General features: G+C 39.8%; 1 protein-coding gene across 1 annotated transcript in view; it reads right to left on the reverse strand.

Moving 5' to 3' along the window:
- The window catches only part of SH3GL2 (SH3 domain containing GRB2 like 2, endophilin A1), a 92,897-nt gene extending 66,320 nt beyond the window's left edge, over window positions 1–26,577 (reverse strand). The window contains exon 1 of the mRNA XM_053932935.1: window positions 26,454–26,577. Coding sequence (XP_053788910.1) covers window positions 26,454–26,498 — 45 coding nt within the window. The 5' untranslated portion in view covers window positions 26,499–26,577. The remainder of the gene's footprint in view (window positions 1–26,453) is intronic.
- Between the last annotated feature and the right edge of the window lie 1,081 nt (window positions 26,578–27,658).

Genomic DNA, 27,658 nt, shown 5'->3' on the forward strand with positions numbered 1-27,658 from the left:
GACACGTCAAGAAAAACTCTCAAAATGAGTGGAATAATCATAACACATCAAAATTAGAAGGCAACTTTACATATTTGGCCCAGACTATTAAGCGAAAAATAATTTTTCCAGTACTGTGAGGCACATATCAGAGTTTTGTAATTTCCTTTTCACTGGCATGGATAATCCCCAGGAAGCTTCTGCCGAACACATGCTTATTCCAGAAGCTGCAGCAGTTAAATAACAAGCTAAGACAGCTGGGTTCAATTTAGGTTGTGGATTACTCATACACGCAAAAAGATAACGACTGTTAGGCTGGTGAGAACCACAACTGCTGCCATTACTGAATCCCTTTGCTATGTCCAGCTTTTTTTCTATTTAGAACATTAAGGAAATATTTCTAAAACACTAATATTTGGAGAAAGTGGAGAAAGACATTATTTCCTAAACAATTCTTTATCAGAAATAATTACTATTCTTACGCCCATTTTAATCTCTCTTAAGGAGATTAAAAGCATAGAAATTTGACATTCTCAACTTTTGTAGAGCACACCTTGTATATATTTTACTCTATAACTGATTATTATTTCCCATCTAAAATCTTTGTACATGGGGAATAGACTTCATGAAGGAATATTTTTTATAGACAATGGTATAATTTGTTTTGTTATTTAGCTCAAAAATGCGTTCTGGTAGGAAATTAGTTTACTCGAGACACATCGTAAGCACTATAATCACCATGTATTCTATCAAGTAAGATAGATGCCTCCAAATCTATGTACTTCCATTTTCTAGCTCTCTCAATTTCAATGTCTATCTCGTTCTTTCCTGTGAGAAATCTCAAGTGGTTATACACTGGCTTGCAAAAAAAGCAAGCTGTATTTTCAGTGGGCTACTTGAAAAAATATTTATTCAAAGAATAGGTCCTAGAGCTTGCTATGAGTCCATCAAATTTTTACGACAATCTTCCGATTTCTGTTTTTAGCAAGAGTTTTCTTTCGCCATCTGAACCCAGTAAGCAAGATACCACATGCTGCTGAAATAGTTAAGGACAGCTTATGGTAAAATGTGTTCATTGATTATTCATATTGGAGTCCAAATATTTGCCACATGTCTATCTTCTAGACATTTTAATTTATTGAGAGTCCACTTTAGTGTGTAGGCTTCATCCATTCACAGGGAACTCCTCAGAATATTTTGACACAGCTGAGAAATGAAAAGTACCAAGACTGCTGCAAGATTATCCAACTGCTTTATTGCAGTTTGATTTATTTGTAGAAGATATTTACAAATACTAGAGTGACTGAATAAAACTATTGCATGGCTAAAGCAACAGTTGTGCACAAAAATGTGGCTCCTGTAACTTGATCAAAGCCTAAGTGATGGCACCTTTTCTTACATGGACAGAACATTTATGTGACATCTTGAACTTCTTTAACTTTTCACATTTTCACTGCTCACTCATCTTTTAATTTTTAATGCAATAATGATAGCTACTTTTGGAATATCTTATTTGTAAATCTTGTATCTCCATGCTTGCACACTGATAACTTGTATTCAAAGCATCAATTAATAAGCTAGTACCTTAAGAATCAGAGTACAGAGTCCATGGCAAGTTAGAATGTCACTTTAGTGCAGTTGTAGCTTGCAAAGTTTCCATATATTCAGAAATAGAAACAAATAGTCTTTCCTGTATTAACTGGTTTCTGGGTCTGAATCTGAGATTCATTTAAATTACAGGACGATAATTTTTATCACAAATTCTTACTTTTCATGTTTAAATTCTAGTGGCACTTCCCTGGAAACTATGCATAACAGAAGCTTTTCAACACAGGAACGTTCTCTTTCAGACAGAAAGCAGTATATTCATAAGATAATTAAGCTCTTAAAATCAGATCACAGAAAGCTCACAGGTAAGCCTTCAAAGGTAAGCAATTCACTTCCATTTAAATACTGTACTTTTCCAATGCACACTAGCATTACAGCTATCAAAAGTTCATCTGTCAAAACCTGATGAAAAGAACTTCTACAAGATCTGAAAGCTTTTGAAACATTATTCATCATCTATAAGTAGCTGCCAGAAGGGCCACTGCTCTATCATTGCTCATGACTGCAATGGAAATAATCCTGGTAGAAATAAATGTTTGCTGCACACAGGTAACTTGCGGAATGTTGTTTAACTGGTTGTATTACAGTAGCAGATTCTCACATTTTTTGATCTTTCACAGTAGTCACATTGGTATTGTGACCTGTGGCTGAAGCATCATTTTCTAGTAAATTAGGAACAGGAGAAATGACTCAAGCAAATGGCAAAAGCCAACAGATTTAAAAGGACATTGTTAAGGTTGATACTTGTATTGTCACAGAATCAATTAGGCTGGAAAAAAACTCTGAAATATTTGTCCTATAATTGAACACCACTATGTCAACTAGACCATGGCACTGAACACCACATTCTTTAAGTCAAGTCTTTCCTTAAGCACCCACAGGGACAGTGACTCCACCATCTCCCTGGGCAGCTCATCCCAATGCCCAATCACTCTTTCTGTGAAGAATTTCTTCCTGATGCCCCACCTAAACTTACCCCGGTGTACCTTAGAACTATATTCTCTCATCCTGTCACTAATAGCCTGGAAAAAGAAGCTGTAGTAGTTAGGTAGTAGTTAGAGGTAGTAGTTAGAGAGATAAGGTCACACCTGAGTCTCCTTTTCTCCAGGCTAAACAACCCTAGCTGCTTCAGCCACTCCTCACAGGACCTGTGCTCCAAACCAGCTCAATTTCCTGGGCACAGCTGGCTCTTGTTCAGCCACTGTCATCAGCACCTCAGGTCCTTTTCTGCTGGGCCACTTTTCAGTCATTCTGGCCCCCGCCTGTGGTGCTGCCTGGGGTTGTTGTGGCCAAAGAGCAGAACTCAGCACTTGGCCTTGTTGAATGTCATGCGGTTGGTGTCCAGCCTAAACAGATCCCCTCAAAGAGCCTTCCAGCCCTCAAGCAGATCAACACTTCTGCCCAGCTTGGTGTCATCTGTAAATTTACTGAGGGCACACTCGCCCCCCTCATCCAGATTATCAATGAAGATATTAACCAGGACTGGGCCCAGCACTGAACCCTAGGAAATGCCACCAGTGCCAAGTGGATGCCAAGTGAATGCCATCTGAACTCACCACCACTCTCTAGGCCTGGCTGTCCAGCCTGGCCATCTCAACAAAATGAAGGCTGCACCTGTCCTTTTCCAGAACAGTGCTGTGGGAGACGGTGTCAAAGACATTGCTGAAGTCCAGGCAGACAACATCCACAGCCTCTTCCTCATCATCATTACAGTAGTGCTATAAGATCCTGTGTTTGCAAGAAACGTATTTCAAAACCAGTGATTTTTCAAAAGGTATACAATCGTACCACAGTGTGCATCAAGTTGGAGAAAAATATGTATTGAAAAACATTTCCATGTACAAGCTTCTTGCAGGAAAAATGTCTTTAAACAATATCCAAACAGTATAATATCATTCCATACCTACTGTTCTCTTTCCATAGCTACTATTTGCTTTATTTTAATTAAGAGCAAAAGTCTTCTAAGCAGACTTTGAATACTTTAAGGAAATACTGAAGTTGCCTTAAAAAACAGTGCTTTATAAAGAAAATAAGATATGTGAAGTGCAGAAGGAATACAATATTAACATTATCTGATTTGAGTTCAGTTTTCTGAAACAGATTTTTTTTAAACATCCAAGGGCAGTGTTCATAAGCACAACGAAAACAGCTTCAAATTCCTATCCGGGTTAAATTTCAATAATGATCTTTAAGTCAACTGTTCAAGAATTCAGGTTTTCACTACTGAATACTGCATCAGCTTTTGATAACAAGGATGCTCTTAAGTATTTAAAAATGGATCTCATCAAGGTACATGAAAACTTATGAATGGCAAAACACTGATACTATTTCATTATATCACCTTTTCACTTTCTATGTATGTAGCATTACAGTTTAAAAAAAAAGGGAAAAAAGAGTTATTCCAGATGCCTTGGCTTCTTAAGAGCTGTCTTTAGCATCTTTTATAAAGACCATATGAAATGGATGAGCTGCTTCTAAACAAATGGATAAATATGGGCCATGACAATAGTGCTACAGCACAAGCCCTGCACAACCAGCCCAGGACCTACTGAGACCACAGCCTGTGTTTGTGGAGCATTACATAACCTAGAGATAAGCCATATAGAGCTTATCATACCCTGTGACTAAATACAATCTTAACATCCTATCAGGCAAATCAAGAGAATAAAAGTAGCTTGTACCGCTTTGTGAGTCGACAATAAGTCAGTTCAGGAAGGTAGGGGACAAGGCTGCCCAACAATGCCTCATAAGCCAGAATTTTTCTGATCAGTAAACCTCCTGCACGCAATCTGCTGCCCATGCCTCCCAGGACACTGCATTATATAATCACTGTAATACTCTTAAATCAACTGGAAAAGGCCAGTCACAGGGTAAAGTGTGTCTCCTCTGCCCCCCTTCTCCCTCAGCACTCGTATCTGATGGTAACTGAAATTTGTTAAGTGGGCACCTGAACCGATGTTGTGCTGAAGTCACTAAGCGGCTCCCAGCTGCCACACAATGCAGTGCCACTCGCCAGTGATCAGCCCCTGCTTCCTGCCACCTCACCTCACACCAAACATGGGCAAAATGGTGCTCACAGTGCAAGACACAGGAAATAAATCTTATACATGCACAGACATTGCAGGAACCAAAGGTGCCATCTTTAAAACTTTCCGAACAACACTGATGTGCTGCTCAAAACTCTAAAAATGGACCACCAATGTGGGTCTTCAAGAAATGAGTTTAAAAGATTTCAGCATAGTTGGTGTAACTCCTAGCAGGAGAAAACATGTTAATTAGTGCTACTGACACAGCCTCAACAGCATATCTGACTGTCTAGAGATGAGGATGCTGGCAAACTCTTTACAGCAGAAATACATTTAAGTACAGCTCATCAGGAATTGAATGGCATGCATCTTAGAAAAACAATGGCAATTTTTTTTTTTCTGTTGTGAGCATCCCAGCTTGAGCCAACCATAAAGAGTACTTTTTTTTTTTTTTTTTTGAAGGGATGAACAGAATGAATCAGCTCTGCTCCAATAGCAATGGCTCCTTCCTATCCTCTATCTCTCCATCATATAAACTGGCAATAAACCCAGACAGGGAGCCTACAGATCTAAGATTAACCTAAACCATCTTGCACCTTTAGTGACGGAGGTTCCTCATTTAGTCACCCAACAGTCAGCCACAACAGTAATCGCCATTTAAGCAGCAGTCAGAGCCAAGATTTCTGGCTGAGACTGTAGTAAGTCTTTCTATTTAGTTGCATATAAAATTAATTGACCGCTTAACACTGAAAGAAGTGATATTTTCATTTCAAAATATTCATCCATTTATAGCCAGAAATGCAAAGAGAGGCAAAGTATTGCAGAGAACTCCTTTTACTTTAGTGACACCTTGCTGGAAAGGTGTATACCTTTTGAAAAATCACTGGTTTTGAAATACGTTTCTTGCAGTTTATCTGCAAATTCCCAAATACTTCTGCTTCCAAGCAGGTCAAGGAATAGCAAGGACAAGGACCTGTAGATGTTTTCTCTGTATCCTGAAAACTCCATGTCTGAACGGCAGAGTGTTATTAACTTTCTATGCCTTTGCGAGAACGTGAGGTTTGAATGGAAAATTATATTGAACACTGACCATGTCACTCTTTCCCTCAGGGAGCCCCAATTCACATAGCTGCTCAAAGCACTTGCCACTCTTGTAGTCAGCTCCAGTCTGTTGCAACATTATTATGTCTAGATCGACTTTCAAAAAGTCTGACTTCTCTTAGCACATGATGTTTCCTGCTAATCAGTACTTTTTCAGTGCCTCCTCATGTGTACTGTCAGGGGAGTTCAAAGGAAAGACAGAACAGAGAAATACAAGACAGCAGTTCCTTGAATGTCCCTCTTTTAGTGGACATTTTAAATGTATCTGAATGGAAAAGGAAAGTAAAATAAATAATGATCTGCTGGAAGGAAGGCAAAAGTAGACTAAAGAAAAACTTCTCCACAAGAACTTTTCCTTTTGCTGAAATAAACAAAAGCAAGAGCTGAAAATAAGTGAAACTTCTTTGAAGGAGAGGCCACAGGGGAGCAATGTGATACTCCAACACATAGCACATTCTATTCTGGAAACCACAGATTTCATGGGAGTGCCAGAACAGGCATCACTGTTCCAATGTCATTGATGTCTGCACAAGCAAGCAGAAAGGAAAAAAACAGTGGAAGACTCAATTTTCAAATCAGCAATGTTCTAGGGAAGCCTAGAAGAAATGTGATCTTGAAATGTCCCACAGACAGGGATCATTACCACAATGATGACCTTTCAGGTAAGTATTGGCTTTTCTGCTGAATATCTTTGGTGGTGATTTCTCAATTGCCAAAGCTCAAAATGAAAATCTCATGTGTTTATAGTCTTGTCCATAAAGCCAACAAATCAATGTACTTTATTTTATTGTCTCATTTGAAAATTCCTGTGACAAATGTGGTGACCTTTTTTAGTGTTCCTCTACCTTTGGACTGCAATAAATCAGAGCTCATTTAACTTTTACTTCACTGATAATTCCTCTACTTGGCATAGTAACTACCTAAATCTCAAGTATGCACACTGAGAATTAGGTATTTTGAATACGAATGAAATGTCAAATGGAATTTGCTACATGTAGTTCAATTACAAAGTCATTATTTTTTTATGCTGTTGAACATCTAAAATACCCTGCAAAGTATTTCCATTTATGTCTTAATTATACAAGCCATTCCTACAAAATATAGTTATCTTGAATCTCCCATCCAGATCTACTTTCTTCAGATTTCCTCTGAAGATTTTTTTCCTCCACAGAGTGGAGCCTTGAACAACCCCTTTGACAGTGCTTGATTCTGTAGAGTACTCAAAAGAAGTTTACAGTAATTTACCAAATTAGGTTGGATTGGGCTTGTTGCAGAGTAAAACATGCAGTACAACAGTCACTGTGACTTAGCTGTGCTGTGACATTTTGATAATGAGTATCACTGACTGTCTCAAGGCTGGTATGTGTCAGAACTTTAGCCATTATCACGTCACAAAGGCACTCTCATCACACAAAACAAGACTATTATTGAAAGACCAATTGTTATCAGTATAATTTGGACTGTACAGTCAAAACTATTTGGCAATTATCACACATTACTTATTTCTTAACTAATTGTTTATTGCCATTTCCTAAAGTTACTTGTGTGAACATTAAGGGGATTATTGTGGCGTGTCAGAAATTCCTATAAATTTGCATCCCTATTTGGAAATGCATCAGCATTTTTCCTCCCTCAAAAGAACTCAAAAAATGCATTTTTTAGTCCTAGCATTTGTCTCTATAATGTTTGTGTTGCCCTTTTAGTCAGCTTAGAATGGAAACACAAATTTTAAAGAGGTCTTTTTTCTGTTCCTATGAGAAAGCTGTTATTTACATGAAAGGCTTATTCAGTATCTCTTTTTTAGTAGAATTAAATGCCCAATTCTCATATTTGCACAACTAGAGAGCTTCCCCACGAGGTGCTGAGAAGGATAATAAATACTATTATTTAGTTTAAAATGCCAAGGAGGCTTCATTTACCAACCTTGTCCACTAATCCTCACTGTTGTGCTCATCATTATCCTGGTTTGTCTCCCAACAAGTGTCTTCCGGAGTGATACTCCTTTAAGCCATCTCCTTATTTTCTCCCAACAATGATTCTGATGCCACTTGCATCCCTAATGGTGAGGGGGTCCCTCACTTGGACATCTGATGCAAAACTGACTTTGCTGATGGTAGCAGCATGATGACTTCAGGCAAAGGTCCAGATGATACGGTCCTCTTTACCAATGTGGAAGGAGAGACAGAATTTTTCAGCAGGTAAGCTTCTTTTTTATTACAACAATACACCCCTACTTGCCCACAGGTAGGCTGTGTCACTGGAAGTCATTCTTGCTTTCAGAGCCTTTTACTTATAAATTACCTCTTCTACTCTAGGAAACTGAAGTTGCTTAAGAAAGAAGAGCAAAAAAACGGTGAGACACTGGCTTACAAACTACTTGAAACATAAACAGAAACTTCTGCTCCCCAATCAAATTATCATATGGACGTTATTCTACATCCTCTATATATCATTGATAAATGTTGCAGTTTATCAATAATTGTCAAAAATTTTGTGAAAATTTGTATTTCTTAGCAAAAAGAATACAATCTGTTCCATTCTACAGATGGTGTTAAAACATTACTCCTGTATCATGTGATTAGTTATTAGCAAGAACCATCTCTAGAGGACAAATCAGCCAATGGCTCCACCAGAAACAGAAACACTGAATAAGGAACTTAACAGTCAACTTGTATTTCACAGAGACATAAAAAAGCATACTTAATCTCCCGTACATATCTGTGCTTTAAATATACCCCAAGATAATGAGGCTTTAATTATTATTCAATTATCACTTAGTAGTGAAAGATGTCATAAACCTTTCCGTTTCACTTACCTTTTCTGTCAGAAGCACAGACAGTTGTTCCTATTACAATCACAACAGCATCATTACTGGATATATTATTTCATGTCCTCACCAAATTTTAAAAGTATTTGGGTTTTGAATATTCTTTAACATATCTGAAGTAGTTTAAGAACCACTTACTGAAGAATTCAAGTTCAAAGAAACTCAATGTGCAGAACTTGAGTTAGAAAAATAATATATTTTCTTTGCCCAATTATGTAACACAGAAGTCCTATTATACATTATAATAAATTAATAATAAAAATTAGGATACTAGCAACTTAAAACATCCACATGTTTTCTGTAGTTGGAATTAATTAAGCTCAAGAAAATGTCTATACGTAAATCTTAGATACGTTATGTGTAAATATCTATTTCACAAGTTTCTACTTACTTCAATGTTGTATCTTTCTTCCTAGCCTTAAATTAAAACCTTAAACCTAAGTGGAAAATCTTAAAGCATAACAGAATGTTTCTGAAAGCCTCCTGTTTTGTTAACTGAACAGTACCTGAAGACCAGGCCCAGCATCCTCCAAGAACCTGAAGATCTGTGTTGATCCCCACGACACAGGCTGACATTATAGCTCTCAGCAGCCTCCTGCAGCCTGGTCTCATAACACATTATTGTTTCAGGCTCTTTGGCCAGCATGTGTAACACTATGTGACCACACTCCTGTCCTTCCTTTTTCACACCCACCATTCAGGCAGATCTACACTGCATACTTGCCCTAACACAGCTAAGTGTTGGCTGGGAACTGACTTGACTCTTGATCTCCAGACCTCTGCTGAAAGAATCCATTCACACAGAAGTAGGAAAGCGATTTCTTCTTCTACAGTTCATTTTACTTGTAAGAGCTTCATAATGGCTTTAATCCCAGCATGTTTTTCAGACAGCAATCACAGTTATTTATCAGTGCCACATGCTAACATTTCCATATTGGTATAGTGACCCTTCATTTGCTAGAGCCTCCCTTTCCCTCTGTTGCTGAACAACACCCTACAAGCAGAGCATCTGCAGCTGTCTCTCACTGCAGAAAAAAAAATGCAATACTTTTGTTTTTATAAAACTACTTAATTGGGGTCATGATACCATCCAGCACAGGTGAGTCATCTCTGCAGTGCTAGACATAGGAAAACAATTCACAGAGTAGAACTAGATGAGGTGAGATTTAATGCAAATTTTATAGAGGACTCTAGAAAACTTTATTTAACAGTCTTAAGCACTGGCTAAAGAAGTTTCACACTCTGTTGTGAATATAAATAGTTAAAACATGTTATATAATGGAGAGGATGTGATGTACAGCACTTAATGAAAGCATTCATTATGCTTGATTAATACTGTCTGTCACAGTAGCCTGCTGGACTAAATGTCCAGCACACAGCTAGGAAAGTCTATCACATGTTGGGTGAGAAATTGACTGATGGGTAGTAAATCACGTCACATCAAGCTGGCAGACAGTCACCAGTGGGCTTCATGGGGCTCAGTTTTAGGGCCAGTGCTCTTTGATGTTTTTATTTTAAATTATCTGGACACAGAAATTGAAAGTATGTTAAGTACTTTGCTGATGTTACCGAAAGAGGAAAAGCTGTGAACTTCCTCAGAGGTGGAGAGGCCTTACAGAGACATGGATAAAACTAGAGAGGTGGACAATCATCAGCTACATGAAATTGAACAAGAGCAAGTGGTGGATTTTCTACCTGTGATGAGGTAATCCAGGTTACACGTACAAGCTGGGGGACAAGAACCTGGAAAGCAGCTTCATGGAAAAACAAGAGGGAGTTTGGATTGATGGCAAGTTGAATATGAACCAGCAGTGCCCTGTCAGCCAGGAAGGCAACTGTGTTCTGGGGTCTGTTAGGCACAGCATTGCCAGCTGGGCAAGAGAAATGATTATCCCTCTTTGTGCTGGTGCAGCCTCACCTCAAGTTCTGTGTGCAGTTCTGGGAGCTCAAGGAGTATGTCCAGAGGAAGGTGACCAAGGGGGTGAAAGATCCTCAGAGAGACTTACAAAGAGCAGCTGATGTCACTTACTGGGAAGCTCATTATCCCAATGCCAACACTGGGAAGAAAAGACCACATATTACACTTAGTCTACAGAGGAATTAATTTTGATTATGAAATATCCGTGATTTTTAAAGTTTGAAATCTTGCCATTTTATTTACTGTTTTCATAAAAGCTTCAGAACTTGGAGGCAAACAATTTACTTGAAAATATCTACTTTGTAGAGTTTTAAAATAAACATTTAGGCCCTGCACTTCTTGAAAGGATTGGAATCATGAACACACAAAGTTTCAAATCAAGAACAATGCAAACTTAGTCTGGTATATTTTTTTTAAATCATGCTTTTAATTCAGTCTTTCAGTCTAATAATGGCCCACCGCAAGATTTTTAAATGTTCACAATTGATTACACTATATATGTAGAAATAGTACTATTTGTCTCATTAAACTACTATGATTTTCTACTTGGATACAAAACATAAAATATTAATTATCACCTCAGAAGGCACTTTCATCCCTTGATTTGAATGCTGAAGCTTGAGATTGCTACAAAAACCTTGATGATCCCTTTTCTACTAGTATCCACATCTTCCCTTTTGTTTATGTTTGCAGCACACATATATACAATGGATGCACCATTTTCAGATATTCTGCTCTGATTAGATGGTAACAATAGCTAGTCATTTTCGCTGATGTACCACTTCATCACCTAAAGAGGAACTTCAGATTACCAGGGTAGGGTGTGCATATCTAAATATCTCCTATGCTGATGCATAAATAATATGGACATATACACAAAATTACCTATCTCCTTTGTCTGAGTATTACATTCCCTAATGGCTGTGACTGCTTGATACATAATCATATAAGATATGTGAATAGGGATGCTCCATAATAATTTCACTGCTAGTTCCACAAGGACAAGTAAACCAGAAGAACAAGAAATGACAAAGGCTTGCATGTTTACAGGGAGATTCTAATTGGATTCAAGAATTTCAGATTCATCTCCAAATGCAGAAAAGCAAAAACTGACTCACAGGTGTTTCCAAAGAGAATGAATATGTGAAATTAGCAGAAAAAAATTCAGGTTATGTGGACAGAAGAAATGCTATAAATCCAAATACATTTGTTGTGTAAAAAGCAAGTAAAAGTAATGTATTTATATGGCTCCTAAGACCTTCACAGTTCCTGAGAGAGAGTGAGGACCAGAAGAGAGAAAGAGCAATTGCCACATACACGTCACCCCAGAAGCAGACAAATACTAAGATATCTGAACACAGGCAGATCTGGGTTAGTCTCAGGGGGACAGCTACTTTTCATGATGTCATTCAAGAAATCAAAATATAAAACTGTGCATACCATGTTAGTATGCGTATATATATATATATATATATATATATATATATATATATATATATATATATATATATGTTCAGTCTGAAGGAAGCGTATAAAGAAGGTGTCTGTCACTGTCTAGTTTTGTCCTCACAGCAGCAAGGACACAGGTAGAGGGCTGGGTGTATTTGTAGGATTCCACTGAGATACACCAATCTTTACAGTTACTTGCAGCATCAGCTATAGCAGTCTGAAGGCAAAACAATCTCTGTGTTGTTATTTAGATACATGATCTTGGACCTTGCTGTGTGCAACTCTGTTGAACACTCCACCAAAAAAGTACAACACAGGTTATTCAGATTGTGGTCTACTCCTTGGACAATTCTGTGTTACTGGTTAGTTCATATTGAAGGATGAAGATCACTTGTAATGCTGCTCGGTGATGTCATTAGGTCTTACGGGAAGAAAAGTTGTAACAGCCCTAGAAACAAAAGTAAACAGAAGGAACAGAGAACTCACAAAGACTGCTTGCATAAGTACAGATAAGCATTCTTTCTGCAGCATGACAGTAAAGTACCCCAATGAAGACATTTGCCTTAGGAAGATTTAAAGGAAAAAAACCCAGACTATCACACTTTACACAACTGCTCTCTGTAACAGAGGGCTTTCTGAAAACTTCAAAAAGCCGTGCAGTCTTGGAAGTTTTGCCATGCACATGCCCCTACCAAGTGAGACTGCAGAGATCACAATAACTCTACAGAACCAGACAGATATATAATGACATGAGCAAAGCTATGATTAAATAGGGGGTACACCAATCAGTTGAAATATAGAATGGCTCTCACCCATATATATTAACAAAACTATAAATTCCCTGATTGATTAAAGTATTATTCATGAGAAATGATATTTATTACAATTTATCAAGCTTTTGTGTGAACTTTGGGAAGTGCAGCTGAACAGCCCAAATTTTAAAAATATGATGAATTATGATCAACTCATTATCAGTGCTGAAAATTTACCTTTCCAAATACATTATCTTCATTTAAATATTCAATTCTTCAAAGAAATTAAAGACCTTAAAAGTAGCATAAATATACATCTTTCTCCTACCACACACCAAAAAAAGGTTGAGGTGCAAATAAAGAATTTGAAGGTGATTAAAATTCATGGCACGTGGCTCTGATGAAGTGCATTGCTTTACTGGAAGTATCTGGAAAGATAAGCCTCCAGAAGCCAGGAGGCATCATATTCTTGACTCTTCAGAGGGATGCAGAATCCAGGGTCTTCCCACACTCACCTAAAATATTTAAGTTTCTACAATGAGCTTTGCCTACTGAGTGTAGATTAAATTAATCAGATTTTCCAGTCCCTTATTACTTGGTCAACTGAAAAACCACAGTTGTCAGTCATGTCAAGGAGAAATCACAGGTCTGTCTTTGTCTGCAAAGCGAGGTTTTAAAACAACATATTTCAAACCACTGAGAATAAACAGGTATGTCAGTACCATTACTCACTAGCGCTGCACACTGGGGTAAATTAGCAAGTCAGAAATACACAGCATGTATCTTCAGTGAGACCAGCATCAGTCAAGATCATACACCACTCTAGTCATTGGGTTCTGGCTGCATGAGAGCAAAGGCTCAGATCAGAAAATCCAAAGAAATACAAAGTAAAAAAAGCAGAATAAATAGACATTTGCCTTCAGGGCCACGTTTACAATAGTTACCCTATTTGGCATACCCAGAGATCATGAATTCACAGTTTCCTCATGAGTTTCCAGCTGCTTTTCCACTGTCACAACTTCTGCACACTGGCGAAACAAAAGTGATGCAAAGCAGGGAGAGGAATTCTGAGCAAAGCTTGCACTGCCAGTGCAGATCCCTTGGTTACTACAAGTATCTACTGCCTAGCTTATGTCTGGGTGCACAGAAAGAAAGTAGTTAAGGATCCTTCACTTAGGCCAGCTACAGCCAACATCAAAACTCATGATGGAGCACAGAAGTGGTTCCTCACCAGCCTCCTGGTTTGCATTATTTAGACCTTGGAGATGTGAATAATCAGTGCTGCAGCAGGGTACCCAGTACCCTGATTTCCTGAAGATGACACTCCTAGATGGCAAATCAGTGGTGCTACCAAGACCACCAGAGATAATATGGAGTGTTTCAGGAGTTCCATCCTGGTGTCCTTAAAGTCCCATATTTTCTGTGCCTCAGAAAATACAACCAAGCTCTTTAAAATGAGATGAAGGTAAAGAAACCTGCTCTGCCACATCTGTTAATTATTACACAATTTCTTAAAATACAGCCCTCTTGGTCCATAAATCTACATGATTTCTGTGTGGACAATGTTACTTTTCTTCTTGCATCTACCCACCCCCTTGCTTGCAAAGGAAGTTAGTAGTAGCCAATCAATTTACTAAATTTAAAACTCAAGTCAACTCATCAGCTGAACAGAGAGCTCTTTACACCTGTCTGAAAAAAACCCACTTTAAATATTTGCATGATATAGAAAAATCCATCTGGAACTGGAATATTTCCTGTAATTTTCACAAGCTTTTTGCACTGTCTGCCTTTCCTATATAGACACTGCCTCAGAAGTTCAGGTCAGCTGCTACATCACCCTGTCTGAAAGAAAGCAAGAGCGAGGGGCACAATCACACACTGTCAAAGATCTGGAACACATTTTAAACTGCAACAGCCCTCAAAGGAGGTAAACTTTAAGAAGACAAAATGGCTCAGAGGAATTACTGATGCTTCTTTGCAGTGTCTGTCATTTGTCCGCTGTTATGTGTTGTTTCCCCCTCAAAACTCTTAAGTCTTACAACCATGTAGTTACAACAAAACCCTAGGCTTTGCTCTTGCATAACTAATTTTAAAACACCTGGATTCTGTAATGTCTCCTTAATGTTTGGGATCATATGCTGCTAAAAGCTTGGTTAAAAATTATTTCTGAATGCTTAAGATAAATGAGCAAAAATACCCAGAATGTTTTCTTGCTGCTGAGTAAAGGCATATACCACATGCATTAGTGAATGTCTCATACTAAGAACAAGGTCACCTCCATTGTACATTTGTATCAAGTCTCCTTTGGAAACAAAACAGTGGGAAAATTTTTGTAAATCTTGATTATGCACTGCTTGCTTGCAAAACCTGTGATAATACATAAATGCTTTTTGCTTTCCTTAACTGATTTATACACCTTTTAAAATATAACATTAAAGAATTAAGACCTACACTACATTGTTTTATAATTTAGAGCAATAGTTAATGCCAGGACTCTTGCTGTTTAAAAACAAATAAGGTATCAAAACAAAACCCAACATTTCCAGCCTGCTAACCAAATACATTATTTCAGTAGAGCCAAGGACTCACAATAATAGAAAAAAATAAATAAATTGCTTAAGTCTCAGCTTCTTGATCACCTTACCTGCTGCAGAGGAAACTAGGCCCACAAACCCTACCAGAAATTCCTCAGATATCAAAGGATGGCACAGAAAAAGAGCAAAACACACTTTTCCTGCCCCCCTGGTCACTTTACAGCAGAGATGTGGAAAAAGGAATGGTTGCAGAAGAGGGCACTGCAGAGCTTTTCTTGTTGGCTCAGGCGAGTTGTGGCAGGAGACTAAGTACCTGTAAACATACTTTAATTTTTCTTTTCCCCCTGCCACTTCCACTTTTCGCTGGGCTTTTCTGTCAGACTTAGGTTTCTCTGTGATATGATAGGACAGAATTCCTATACCTTTTTCTCAAGTCTTCCTGTAGCTTAGCATAGGCACCAGAAATGACTACTACTTTCTTCTTCCATGTAGAGGAAGTAACCTCAAATGCAAGACCATGAAAGCAAAAACAGGGCAACAGCATTTAAAGCACTCTCATCTCTCACCTGGGAATACTAAGGAGCAAGTTGGCATTATCTCGTCCATGCTTATTAATGCTTCTAAAGCCTCAGTAGTTCACATCTTAAACCTATAACCACAAACTCAGTCACTTTCAAGGGCAACAGTGGGGACTTTAGGCCAGGAAATGGACATACCAGACACCTGATGACTTCTGATAGTGATACAGCCATGGTGTGGTGTGATATCATGACTACATACATGATGTTACAATAGAGAATAGGGGGAAAAAAATTCACATTCTCTTAAGTCTTCAATGTAGTGTTAATTGCTAAAACACAGCACAGAAAGAAAACATCTGATTCCACTCTCCCATTTACTGTAGCCTCTGCTATCTACTCCATCACATGCTTCAAAGGACTTCAGAGTTTCTATTCCTGAGCCTTCTGGCTCAGCCATCCACAAGGCTGTCACTTATACTCCTGAACTGGTCTTCATTCCTTAACAAACAGCTCATTTGACATCCATGGCTTCTCACTCAGCTGCTTAATTTACCTTCCCAACTTTAATTTTACTGCAAGAAAATTAATATAGCATTTAAGTGAAATGCAATTTACTGTAACAATACTTTCCAAAGTTTTTAAAGAAATATCAGGAGGAAATCAGGGAAAAGGAAGTCTACAGCAGTCAATCTGTTTGTAGGACAAGAAGTTACCCTGAGCACACATGTAATTAATCTGCAAACAGAAATGAAAAATATATGGAACTAGAATAGGCTGTTTTATTGCAGCTTCATTAAGTTTTCAAATCTCTCTTGCTCCAATGTGCTGTGGAAGAAAAGAGAGAGTCTTCTACAAGGAGCAAGATATAACAGCACCGTGTCTGTATGTCTTTAGAGAAGCTTTCAAATCTGCTCAGGAAGACTGCCTGCATTTTATAAAAGTTCCTAGAAATCTCATATAGCTGTTTTCAATATATAATTTAGGAAGTTGTCTTGTTCTTAAGATGAGAGGGGTAAATCAGCAATTATCCTATCAGCCCAAAAGAAATGAGTGAAAGGCCTGCTCTTGGGCATCATGTAAATTTTCTCCTATAGTTTGGCAGACATTTTCAAATAGAAGTCCATTCACACTTCAATTTGCTTTTACCTCAGGAACATATTTTTATTATTAGAATAGATTCTGCACTGGAACCATTAGGCCCCAGTCAGAAGCTCAACCCAAGCATGCTTGTCTCCTTTCCTGGCTACTACATTCAGGCTGAGCATCAAGAAACAAGACATCTAAACCCCAGCTCCTGCCATCGAGACTCTCTAGACGTCAAGAGCCACAACTGCACACATGTCCAGAGACATATGTTCTTCTGAAAACCAGATCATATGTGGTTTAGTCACTTAAGACATGCACTGAACAGCACAGAGAAGGACAGCTCCTTTTCTGCAGATATACTGAAACCCATCTTAAGAGTCTGCAGCAATGCTTTTTTACGTTAAAGTACAAGGGTCTTCCCCCTCCTTATGGTTATGGAGAAGGAAGAAGCACTGGGACAATCTTACCTTTCATCTCAAAAAGCTATACATCTGCATAGACAGTACGTATTACTGCATTCTGCCTTTGCAGCCCAGCTGGTACTTTGAGTCACTGAGAGCACCTTGGGCCCCAGCCCAGCACAGCACTGCAGGGAGCCCCAGGAACACACTAGCCCAGAGCTCAGTTTCTGCCTAGGAGGGTTTTGAGCTTCACCAGAATGTTTGAATGAGTCACCAATTTGATGGAGGGACTTGGCTGATCAAAACCTAGCAGAACCTTTGGCAGCCAGCGCTGGGGAAACTTTCCACACACAAAATATAAAGGCTCTGTCAGTCTCCTCAGAACAGCAAACTTTCCCTAGGGAAAGGAAAAAGCACTAAGTCATGGAAAGCTTATTTTTCAGAGGCTGTCAAACAGTTCTTGTTAAAAGACTATCCTGAAATCAGAGCAGCAAAGGAGTATTGGCTTTTCCTTATTCTTTCTCCCTGTGAGACAGGAAATCTGCAACAGCTGGGGTTGTCATCCTAGAAACAATGTTGGCTTTTTCCCTCATTAGTCACATTTGATTCCACCTATACTGATGGACCCCATTAAATTCATGCTGACCTTGTTAACCTATTGGTAATACTTAAGCTGTATGTGTTTTGGGACAGTTGTCTTTGCTCCTGGGCTGGAACAACACACATTATCACTGTGTCCAGATCAGGAACTGGAATCCTGAAAATAGCAGGCTAATGAAGCAGGAAACAGCAAGTGCTAGCTTCATTCACAAACATCTGCCATTCCTTCTCCCTCTAGTCAGTCACCCACCCGTACATAGCAGAGCAGTTTACCTCTGCTCAGTTTTCAAGGATTCCTGTTGTGGACCTCTCCAGTCTTTCATCCTCACCAATCTTCCTTTCTAGTATTTTACTGCCACCCAAGTCTACTGTTAAATAAAAAAACAGCTTTCCAGAAGCTGTAGAGCTTTTGTTATTCTATTTCAAGTGCTACAGATTTTTGGCCATAAAAGTGCAGCCTCCTAAAACATGCCAGTTCAGGCCTTTGAAAAGTCACAGGTCCAAAACCACCCTGAGTTACATATTTTGAATGACAATATTGTAAAACAAAACAAAACAAAACAGTTATTTACCTTTTGATATTTTATGTGTTTTGATGTTCTATATATTTTTGGCTCTTACTCCCTCTAGTAACAAAATCTCATTCCTACCATGCAAAGCTTAACTTTGCTCCTATATGCCTTTTTTTGCAGCAGCTTACATAGGTGAAACAAAACAGAAAGAGTATGATAGAGGAAAAAATACTTTTCTGCATTCAAAAGCTAAAGCTTTATATAATTTACCTAAGCAATTACATCTTCCCATGCTTCAAAAATTTGTATTTTACTGGTTTATAATTATGGCACTAGAAGAAGAAAGGCGTAGAAGAAAGGCACATTATGTTTACTGCTTGAGACAGTCATATCCACTTCTGACAGGGGTGAATTTGCCTCATATTTGGCAATATGTTTTTCAGCAATTTTTGAGAAAGGAAGATTCCCTGACAACCTCAGAATACTATGTGCATATTTAAACCCCAAACCTCAATTGCAAAGAATAACATAAGATCCAACCACTCTTTCTGAAAGACAAACTTCCATTTGTTAATACTAGTGAAAGTCTCCTTGGATGATGGAGTCTAGTCAGTAAATGTGGACGTGTGGTATTCTGCACATCAAGACACATTTCCACATTCAAACATTCTGATTCCTAAAAATGTTTGCATTTGGTTGGAACATTCTTCATGCCTCAGCGCTGTTTTAAAAGTTTTTAATTCCTTTCATAACAGTAGAAAAGAAAACCAAATTTCATCCATTCCTGACCAGTGCAAGAAATGGGATGAAGCAACCAACAGAAGACTCAATTAGGACCCGCTCCTAAGTACTGAAACCACCTTCTGCTTCAACTGAAGCAAAACACTGTTTTAGCTAACTGTGTTTGGATGACAAAGATAAAATTCCCAGAGAAAACAAAAATAATATGGTGAATTAGTAGAGAAAAATACACTAGCTTTTCATCTCTAATGCCTTAGCCAGGTCTGTGCAAACACCTTCACTATAGTGGAAGGATAGGTCTCAGTCTGATTCCCTCAACTCCCTTTTCAAAAAAAAAAAGAACTAGTTAAGTTGAAAAGCTATTCTTCTACAAGCAGAAAGAAACCACCCATTGCAGAGTCATACTTGTAAAACTGCAGCATTTCCAATTCAGCCCTTAGATTACGATGCCGTAACTCTCCAAGGCAGACAAGCTCTAAATGACTCATCTGGAAAGGCAAACACCATTTATTTTTGACATTTATACCTTATGAATTATTAATTGGTTTTCTGCATCTAGATTGATTTTGCATGAAAAGGAATTTCTGGCACAGACCTTAAAGCTGAAAAGTGTACAGATTGGAAAAGTACTCAGCAATAATATCTATCTGTCTAAGTGTTGATTAAAAGAGCAAATCCTGTTAGTCTACTGAAAGTCATAAAAGACTAAATGAACATTTGCAGGAAAATTTTCTTTCTAGAGAAAAAAAAACCCAGTTTTTATCTCTAATGAAACTTGTTCTCCTTCCACCCTGTCTCATTGTAGTTTCACTCTTTCCCAAAGACGCAGAACAAAAGTGATGTCTAGTGTTTAATGGCACTTTAAATTGAAAGATAAACAGTATCTCCAGTGTTTCTGCACAACAATCACTGAATTTCATAACACAAAGGTGAAAAACAAGCTCTATATCAAAATGTTTAGATAAACTCTTTTCACACCTAAAGACCTTTTGCAGCCAACAGAAATTGGAAATTAGGCAATCAAAAAGATTAACAATTGATGTATAAATAGCACAGATTATTAAAAATATCAAACTGAAATCCACAAAAAATATTATGGAGGTAGAGGGGAATAAAAACACTTTAACAGTGTGAAGTGTTCTGCTGCCATAGAATTGTGGAGGTAAAGGCAGAAAAAGCCAATATTATTTTCTGTCTTTTAGAATTTCTGCTTACAAAGGAATCAGCATAGCAACCCCTTTGGGCAGTGATAACAAATCCAAGGAACACAAGACCAAAACACAGCCTGATGAAAATCACATCAATGCTGACAAGGATCCCAGCTAGTGGCACCTATCTACTCTGAAACAGATATGAATTTAATTCTTCAATTCTCCTCCAGTAAGAGGTGCAATAGCCAAATGAGTGGTTGAATTTCTTGTTCTTTCAGAAGGTCCTCTGGCATCACACCAAACCACAAGGTTACACCGCTGCTGCCTCAGCAGCACCCCTTTGCTGGGATCAAATAACACTCCTTTTCTGTGGAGAAATGATGATGGGCAAAGAAGGTGAGTGTAAACTGCTGCACTCAGTATGAACCATATGATGCTGCAACAACTACGTCAGTCAATTTTCAGTCTATAGAGTAAAAAAAACCTGAAATATGTTTATTTATAAAGATATGTCCTCCATCACAGACACAAGAACATCATCACCATTACATCAAGTGCAACTACATACCCACAAATCATTCTGTCCAGGTCCATCACAGTGATTTCCATCTACAGACAAATTGAAAATATGCTGAACTTAAAACAACCACTTCTAATTTTCAATTTTCTACCATACAGGTCTGTAGAGCTTCCATAAAGGGAAATCTTATTAAAAATGTAAGCACAGTAAATAGCAATCTCTCTATTTTTTCTCTGCTTTGGGAAGAAAGAAAATAATTAAACTCCTAGCACTTCTATGACAGATTGGATGGATTCCTGTGATGTGCTATAACCTCAGATTATAAAAATGCTACTATTTTGTCTCCAAGATTAAGTGTAGGATTAGATAAGTGGTGAAAGCAAGGTAATTGTGTTGTGGGAAACATCTTTGCAATAATACCATGCTGTAGCTCAATTTTCTTTTGTCTGATTATCTACATATACTTAAGAAAATGATAAGCACCACCATTGTCCATCAGGGACCACTGCCTGAGAATAAATTGAGAATCAGAGTCATAGAAGTTTCTGAAAAGCAGCAGAAGGAAGACCTTTTAGTTCTAAGATAAGAGGTTTGGAGGATGTTTTGGCTCTCCCTGAACATACCACAGACTTTGACTGGTAAGAGGGCCATGAGTCTGCTTCATCAGGGTACTTCCCACTAAATGATGTCCATACAGTTTCTCTTCACATGTATTCACAGAGTGGCAAAGTGGCAGCAGCTCCTTGGGGCCCACGAAGCAGATTTTCAACTCCGTCCTTCTTGTCAAGCTTTTAAAAGCCAAAGATTTCACTGGTACAATACTAGGTCATGACAGTCAATGTTCAAGCTCCTCAAGCCTCCATCCTTCACAAGAAATACATCAGACCAACCTAGCACCTCCCTTTTAGCAATTAGGAGCTACATAAAGCTACTGAATTTTCTGCGCAGTAACCTCTGCAAAATCTTCTTCAATTAAAATTGGTTATGCTGCTCCAGCACTTTTATGCAGCATGCTATCAATATGCTAGTCATGAGGACACATTTAAAATTCAAAGACAGTTTTGCATGAGTGACCAAGAGCATCCAGTTCTTCCTTGCTATGTTATAATTCCAGTCAAGATGGAAGTCAAGATATGAAACAAAAATCTGGTGTATGTTGTGTTTTCAGCACAGCATCCATGGGTTTTCTTTGCCTCCAGACATCACTGAGAGAAAACTTAGAGATGGGTGTAATTTAGTGGTCCAGCTTTTACATACATAGATAAAAATGGAAACTGTATCCGTCACTTGGAAAGTTACTACAGTAATAGATGTTTGAGAAATCTTAAAAAAGAAAAAAAGCCATGATCTTTTTAGTACAAAAAGCAGCAATTCCTCCAATCTGATTTAGAAACAGTGTTTGAAACTGGTGCAGACTGTTTAAGCTATCAACAGCTCAGAAGGGTTACACAGTATCTAACTAAAGAGCAATTTAGATTAAAGTCAATTTTTCACCCTTTCAATTACATAATATCAATAAAAGGACGCATGGGAATGATGCCAAATGTGAATAATGAATCTGGCAATCAAGCTAGAGTGCACAAACAGAAGGAATTTCCCTACCTGCTGTGGAAATAATCCCATCTGCAGTTAAATAAGTATTGTTTTCTAAAAATAGTCTTTATTCCAGATCAAAATTTTGCTCTCTTTCCTTCATCTCAAAAGGTAGCGCTCCACACTGAGAGAAACCAGCAGACTGCCATTGGTGCATGCCTCTCAGGCAGAGGTTTCTAGCAGCCTGTTTGGGCTCTGTCCTCAGAGCCACACCACCCTGCAAATGACTCCTTCTGCTTTCCTCAGACTGCTCACAAGTTTCCACACCACATGAGAAGGGAGCTCATTAAGTTCCACATAAGCAACACTTGGTTCAGCATTTGTGCTAAAAAAAATATAACGCTGCCCAGCTTTCCAGACCAACTCCCACACGTGCCTTTACATGTGAGGAAACATGGAAGGAGAAAAGCAGACCCACTGTGAGTCCAGCTTCAAGCACAGTCAGCTGGAAAAGACAGGTAATGTCCTGTCACTGGAAAAGCAAAAACAACTCCCAACAGCAACACTGCAGGACAGACAGGAACGTGTTATGAATAGAGCGTGTGAGAGATTAAGAAAAATATTAATATCAACAGAGAACAGTAAAAATTGGTTAGATGCAGTTTGTTTAGTAAGTGGACTGCATCATACATTACAGAGAAAACCATTTTACATACTTCTGACCAAGGAATTAAAAAAACATTCTGGCAGGTGAACCCAAATACTCTCTTTTTCACAAGAGAACCTGTGTAGACAGGCTCTGAATTAGCACAGAATCCCTAGGAAGACCACAGAATTTTGTGGACAACAGCATAGCTTGGCAGGAGTCTCATTTGCTTGTTATTAACCAGCAGAGTCATTCTCTTACTGCACCATTCACAGGTTACCTTGTTAAAGACAGAAGCATAGTACTTTCCACCTAAAGAGCATCTAAAAAGCCCTTTAATGATGAGTGGAGCGGAAGTGATTTCTTCAGATGTTCAGATGTTTCTTTCAATGTCAAACATTTTTCTCTACAGAACTGTATAAACTGGTTAATTTGGTCTTAAGTGTTGAGACAAATTTAACTATGAAAGCAGAATACAGTAGTAGAAAATAAACCACATTACTGGCTTTTGGTTCAAATCACCACATTCATACTGCTTTTTAAAATGTCAGTCACATTTATTCAGTTGTTTCAAATGGAACATCAGATGCGACCATTCCCAGAATTTTTGTTAATCTCTTACCCTATGAAAATATTACTTTCTGAAAGCTTAGTTTTGAGTGCGCCTCACAAGAGCCATATTATGCAATGAATGCAGTCATGTGGAAACAAAGCTCACACTATTTTAAAACAACTCTGTTTAAATGCCCCAGACTGTCAAATCTGTATCACCCAAAGTGATTGTGGTAGTTTTATAATTGTACAGAAACGTGGAGGAAGCAATATTCTGTCAGTCACACTGGCATAACACTACTGGTGAACGAGTCTGCATCCCTAAAGAAAAAGGGACCATTTGGTGGCAGAGCACTTTGTTGCCCATTTCTGGAAAAACACACTTTAGATCTTCCTAGCTGCAGGATGCATGATAGATCTGCAGCAGCATGTTTACATTCAAATGGGGTTATTTCTCCTTAGCTGCTCTGTGGATATTAGAAGTAAATGAACAACCTAACCTGTTCCATACTGGTCAGTCTAACATCTGTATTAATGCAATTCTGTATTAATGTCAGGACCTCCAGACTCACCCTGCTTTTACAAACTCAGGAAGTTTTCTCTAAACTTTATTTATATACTGCACATAGGTAAACCCATTAGTTTTTCTGAAAGGCAAAAGGGTGAACTCTCGACTGATTCCAGAAGGTGCAAAGTATCCTGCTCTTCAATGTCTCACTGCTGTTCTAGTTGGTCCATGAAAGTTGACAAGCATTAAGTTTTCAGCACGGCTGCTAAACTGCCAGTACTTCATGTAGGTTAGTTTGACATTTCACAAGTCAGAAAACAAGAAATGAAATTAAATTAAATAAAATGTTTACATTGTATAAAACAATCCAGATGTGCCCTTGATATGACTTAGGACTCTATTAAAATAGCACATCATATAAGTAAACATGAATAAGAACCAAATCAATAATTCAGATTTTTTAAAAACTTCCTATTTGTATGGTCCTATCTGGAAAGCTTCATTCATGCCAGCAATGTCAATCTGTATTTCACGTGGTGTTTAACCACTAGTCAGAATGATTACTCCCTGGAGCGAGGTCAGCACAACTGTGTCGCAGATTTCTCACTCATAATGCAAACAAGCCAATAAGCAGATCACTCTTCAACATACTTGTGAGTCATTCTCATATATGAATGTGTTCATGGCTTCCATGAAAACAAACTGTGAAAGTCAAGGCTGGGGCCAAAAATCCCTGGGTCATCAGATGTCAGACTGCTAAATCTGGCATCAGAGATTTAAATATTTTGATTCCAGACAGCTAAAACTCTTCCTTCCTTCTGAATGGCAGTACTGCTGACAATCAGTGTGAGAGTGTCATCTGAAGGACAAATCAGCATGCACAGATCTTTCACACCATGTTCCCTCAAAAAAAAGATGTTTACCTCTGCTACTGCAGATGCATCCTTATTAGCTTACAATAATGGAGAACTGAGATTTCTAGTACTAAAAAGTGAACTTCAGCTTGTCTCCTTCTTAAACATGGATACCACAGACACTGAAATTCTTATTTTCAGTACCAGAACTCATTGCCATAATGATGATTCCTAGACTGCTCATAGCACCATAGGCAGCAGGGGAAGAAACAACAAAGTAAGGAGCAGCAGATGGGCACTGCTGGATGGGCTCAGGCACCCTTACCTGCTCCTTATGGCATCTGTTTTGAATGCAGCCGTTTTCTTGCAAGGCTTATTTTGCCAATGATGCAGCACAATGTGGCATGAAAGGTGAGACACAGTGTTATTCAATGCCTTCATGCACCCATGCAGGACTTGGTATAAAACCATTGCATTCAGAGTTATAATGTGTACTGTTGTAACTACAAAGTATGGAAAATCAGGATTTGGACAAATATTTGTATTTGGGATCATTTTTTTCAGGGAATATTTCCCCATAGTGCCCAAAAGATGAGATGCATGTTGAAAAGTCTAACAGCTGAATGAATGTATCTCGTGTGCCTGGACCTACAGATTGCTTGCAGTGACCAAGACTCCTGGCTGAAGATGCCTGCAATGGCAAGCAATAGAAATAACTGGAGATTTTGTATTCAGTTACAAACAAAACAACCCAAATAAAACAAAACAGCAAACACACAACCAACCAACCAACAAACCCCCAAACCACAAAAAAAAAATCCCACCCACACTGCATGGGTTTTGGTGTCAACTCTCTAGATCTAAATCAATTCCTCTGACTTCTATGAAACCATTTTAGATTAGATTTTTAGATTTGGCCCCAAAGCACACTAAGTCAGAAATTGACTTGCGGACTGTAACACACAAATTTTGTATTATGAAACAACTCAACTACTGGTGAAACACTCACCCTGACCTTCCTGCAATATTACTCCATGCCTAAAGCAACAGAACCAACCCTCATTACTCAGATTTCAGATGTGGTTTACACCCACGAAACAAAAAGGTCATGTTTATTGCTGTTTTCCCAAAGTCAGGCTAAAACAAACAACGCCTATGGAAATAAGGTGCACAGACCTCGGTAGGGAAGGTCTGAGCCCACGGCGGATATTTGCTGCAGCAACTGCCCCGCGGACTCCGAGCGCGGAGGTCAGGTCAGCCCAGGAGCTACTCCCGCACCCCAGGAGCCCCTGCCCGCTGCCGCAAGGCGGCCGGAGACGAATGGGGGGAGGCGCGGCGGCCCGGGAAGCCCCGGCCCTCCGCAGATGGACACCCCTATAGACCCACCACCCTTCGTGCACATTCTCGCACCGCGCACATCCCTGCGCGCACCGCGCACACCCGGCCAGACACACGGCCCCTCGCACGCTCGCTCATCACGCACGACCGAGCACAGCATCCGCGCAAACCCACTCACCCTGCACTCACTCGAATGGAGACCCGCGCACGACCCCGCACGGCGCACACCCGTGCATACCCACGCACACGCTGGCCGCAGCCGAGCGCGCTCCACGGGCGAGGAAAGGGCTCAGTACCTGCGTGGCTTTGTGGAACTGCTTCTTCAGCCCGGCCACCGACATGGCGAGGGCAGCGCGCAGCAGCGGAGCGGAGCGGAGCGGAGCCGAGCCGAGCCGAGCCGAGCCGAGCCGAGCAGCCGGGGCGCTCTGCCTGCCCGCACCGCACCCGCGCCCGGCGGAGGCTGTCAGACGGCGGCGGCGGTGCGGGAGCGCCGTGACGTCAGGGCGGGACGCGCCGCCTCCGACCGCCCCCGCCCCGCAGGTGCGCCGGCAGTGGCCGCCGCGGGGCTCCCGGAGCCGCCGCAGCGCCGCCGCCGCAAGGCCGCCGGCCCGGGGACCCGCGCCCCACACCCCCGCCCGCCCCCGCCTGTGGCAGGCAGCGCTCGCACACGCGCGGACCGAGCGCTCGTCCGGCGTGGACACCCCCGGGATGGGCACCCGCCCCCCGCCGCGTCGGTCCCGGTCGCGGGCGTGGGTATTCTCCGTCCTCCCTGCCCTGCGCGGACCTCGGTCTCGCCTCAGCAGCCTTCCCGGCAGGGATCGGGATACTCGTCCCCGCGGGACATCATCCGGGGAAATGAACCCGAAAAGAAATTGGCGGAGCAGTAATGGGGGCAAGAGAGGAAAGCAGTAGCAGAGGGAATGTCAATGTTGGCCAGTTTTCTGAAAAAAACCTTTCTAGCCACGCCAGCTTATTTGGGCCTGATCGTGCCTCACTGAAGCACAGTTGGTAGTCAAACCCCGGCTAATTGGGATTCTCACAAGTGCTGTTTTATTCTCCCGTCAGATTGTCAGTGATGCATAGAAAAGCACTTCTAAATTTCGCCTGTTCCAGCCTTCTGGTGTGGCTGTTTGCTGGAGATGAAAAGCCCAGAATCCAGATAAAAGTCATGTACTTTAGCAGTTCAGTGTTACAAATACTAGCAGAACAGTAATTAGCAATTACTAGGCTCTGCCAGCAAAAGACTAAACAACATGAGCAATGTGATCCAAACACAATGATCCTTCTCTTCAGGCTGAACCAGTCACTGCATATGTGTGCTGCAAATTAGCACAACGGAGGAGATACACTCACAGCTCCTCAGCTGTTTGAAGGCAGCCATTCTACATTGGCGTTTAATTCCATTATAACAAACACTCATCACACGAGCTAGTTAGACAGCATTTTCAGAAGCACCTAAAGCTGTTTATAAACTCTGTGAGGGCTTGCCATGCTGCTCCAT

Source organism: Vidua chalybeata, chromosome Z, assembly GCF_026979565.1.
Source record: "Vidua chalybeata isolate OUT-0048 chromosome Z, bVidCha1 merged haplotype, whole genome shotgun sequence".
In the NCBI taxonomy this organism is placed as follows: domain Eukaryota; kingdom Metazoa; phylum Chordata; class Aves; order Passeriformes; family Viduidae; genus Vidua; species Vidua chalybeata.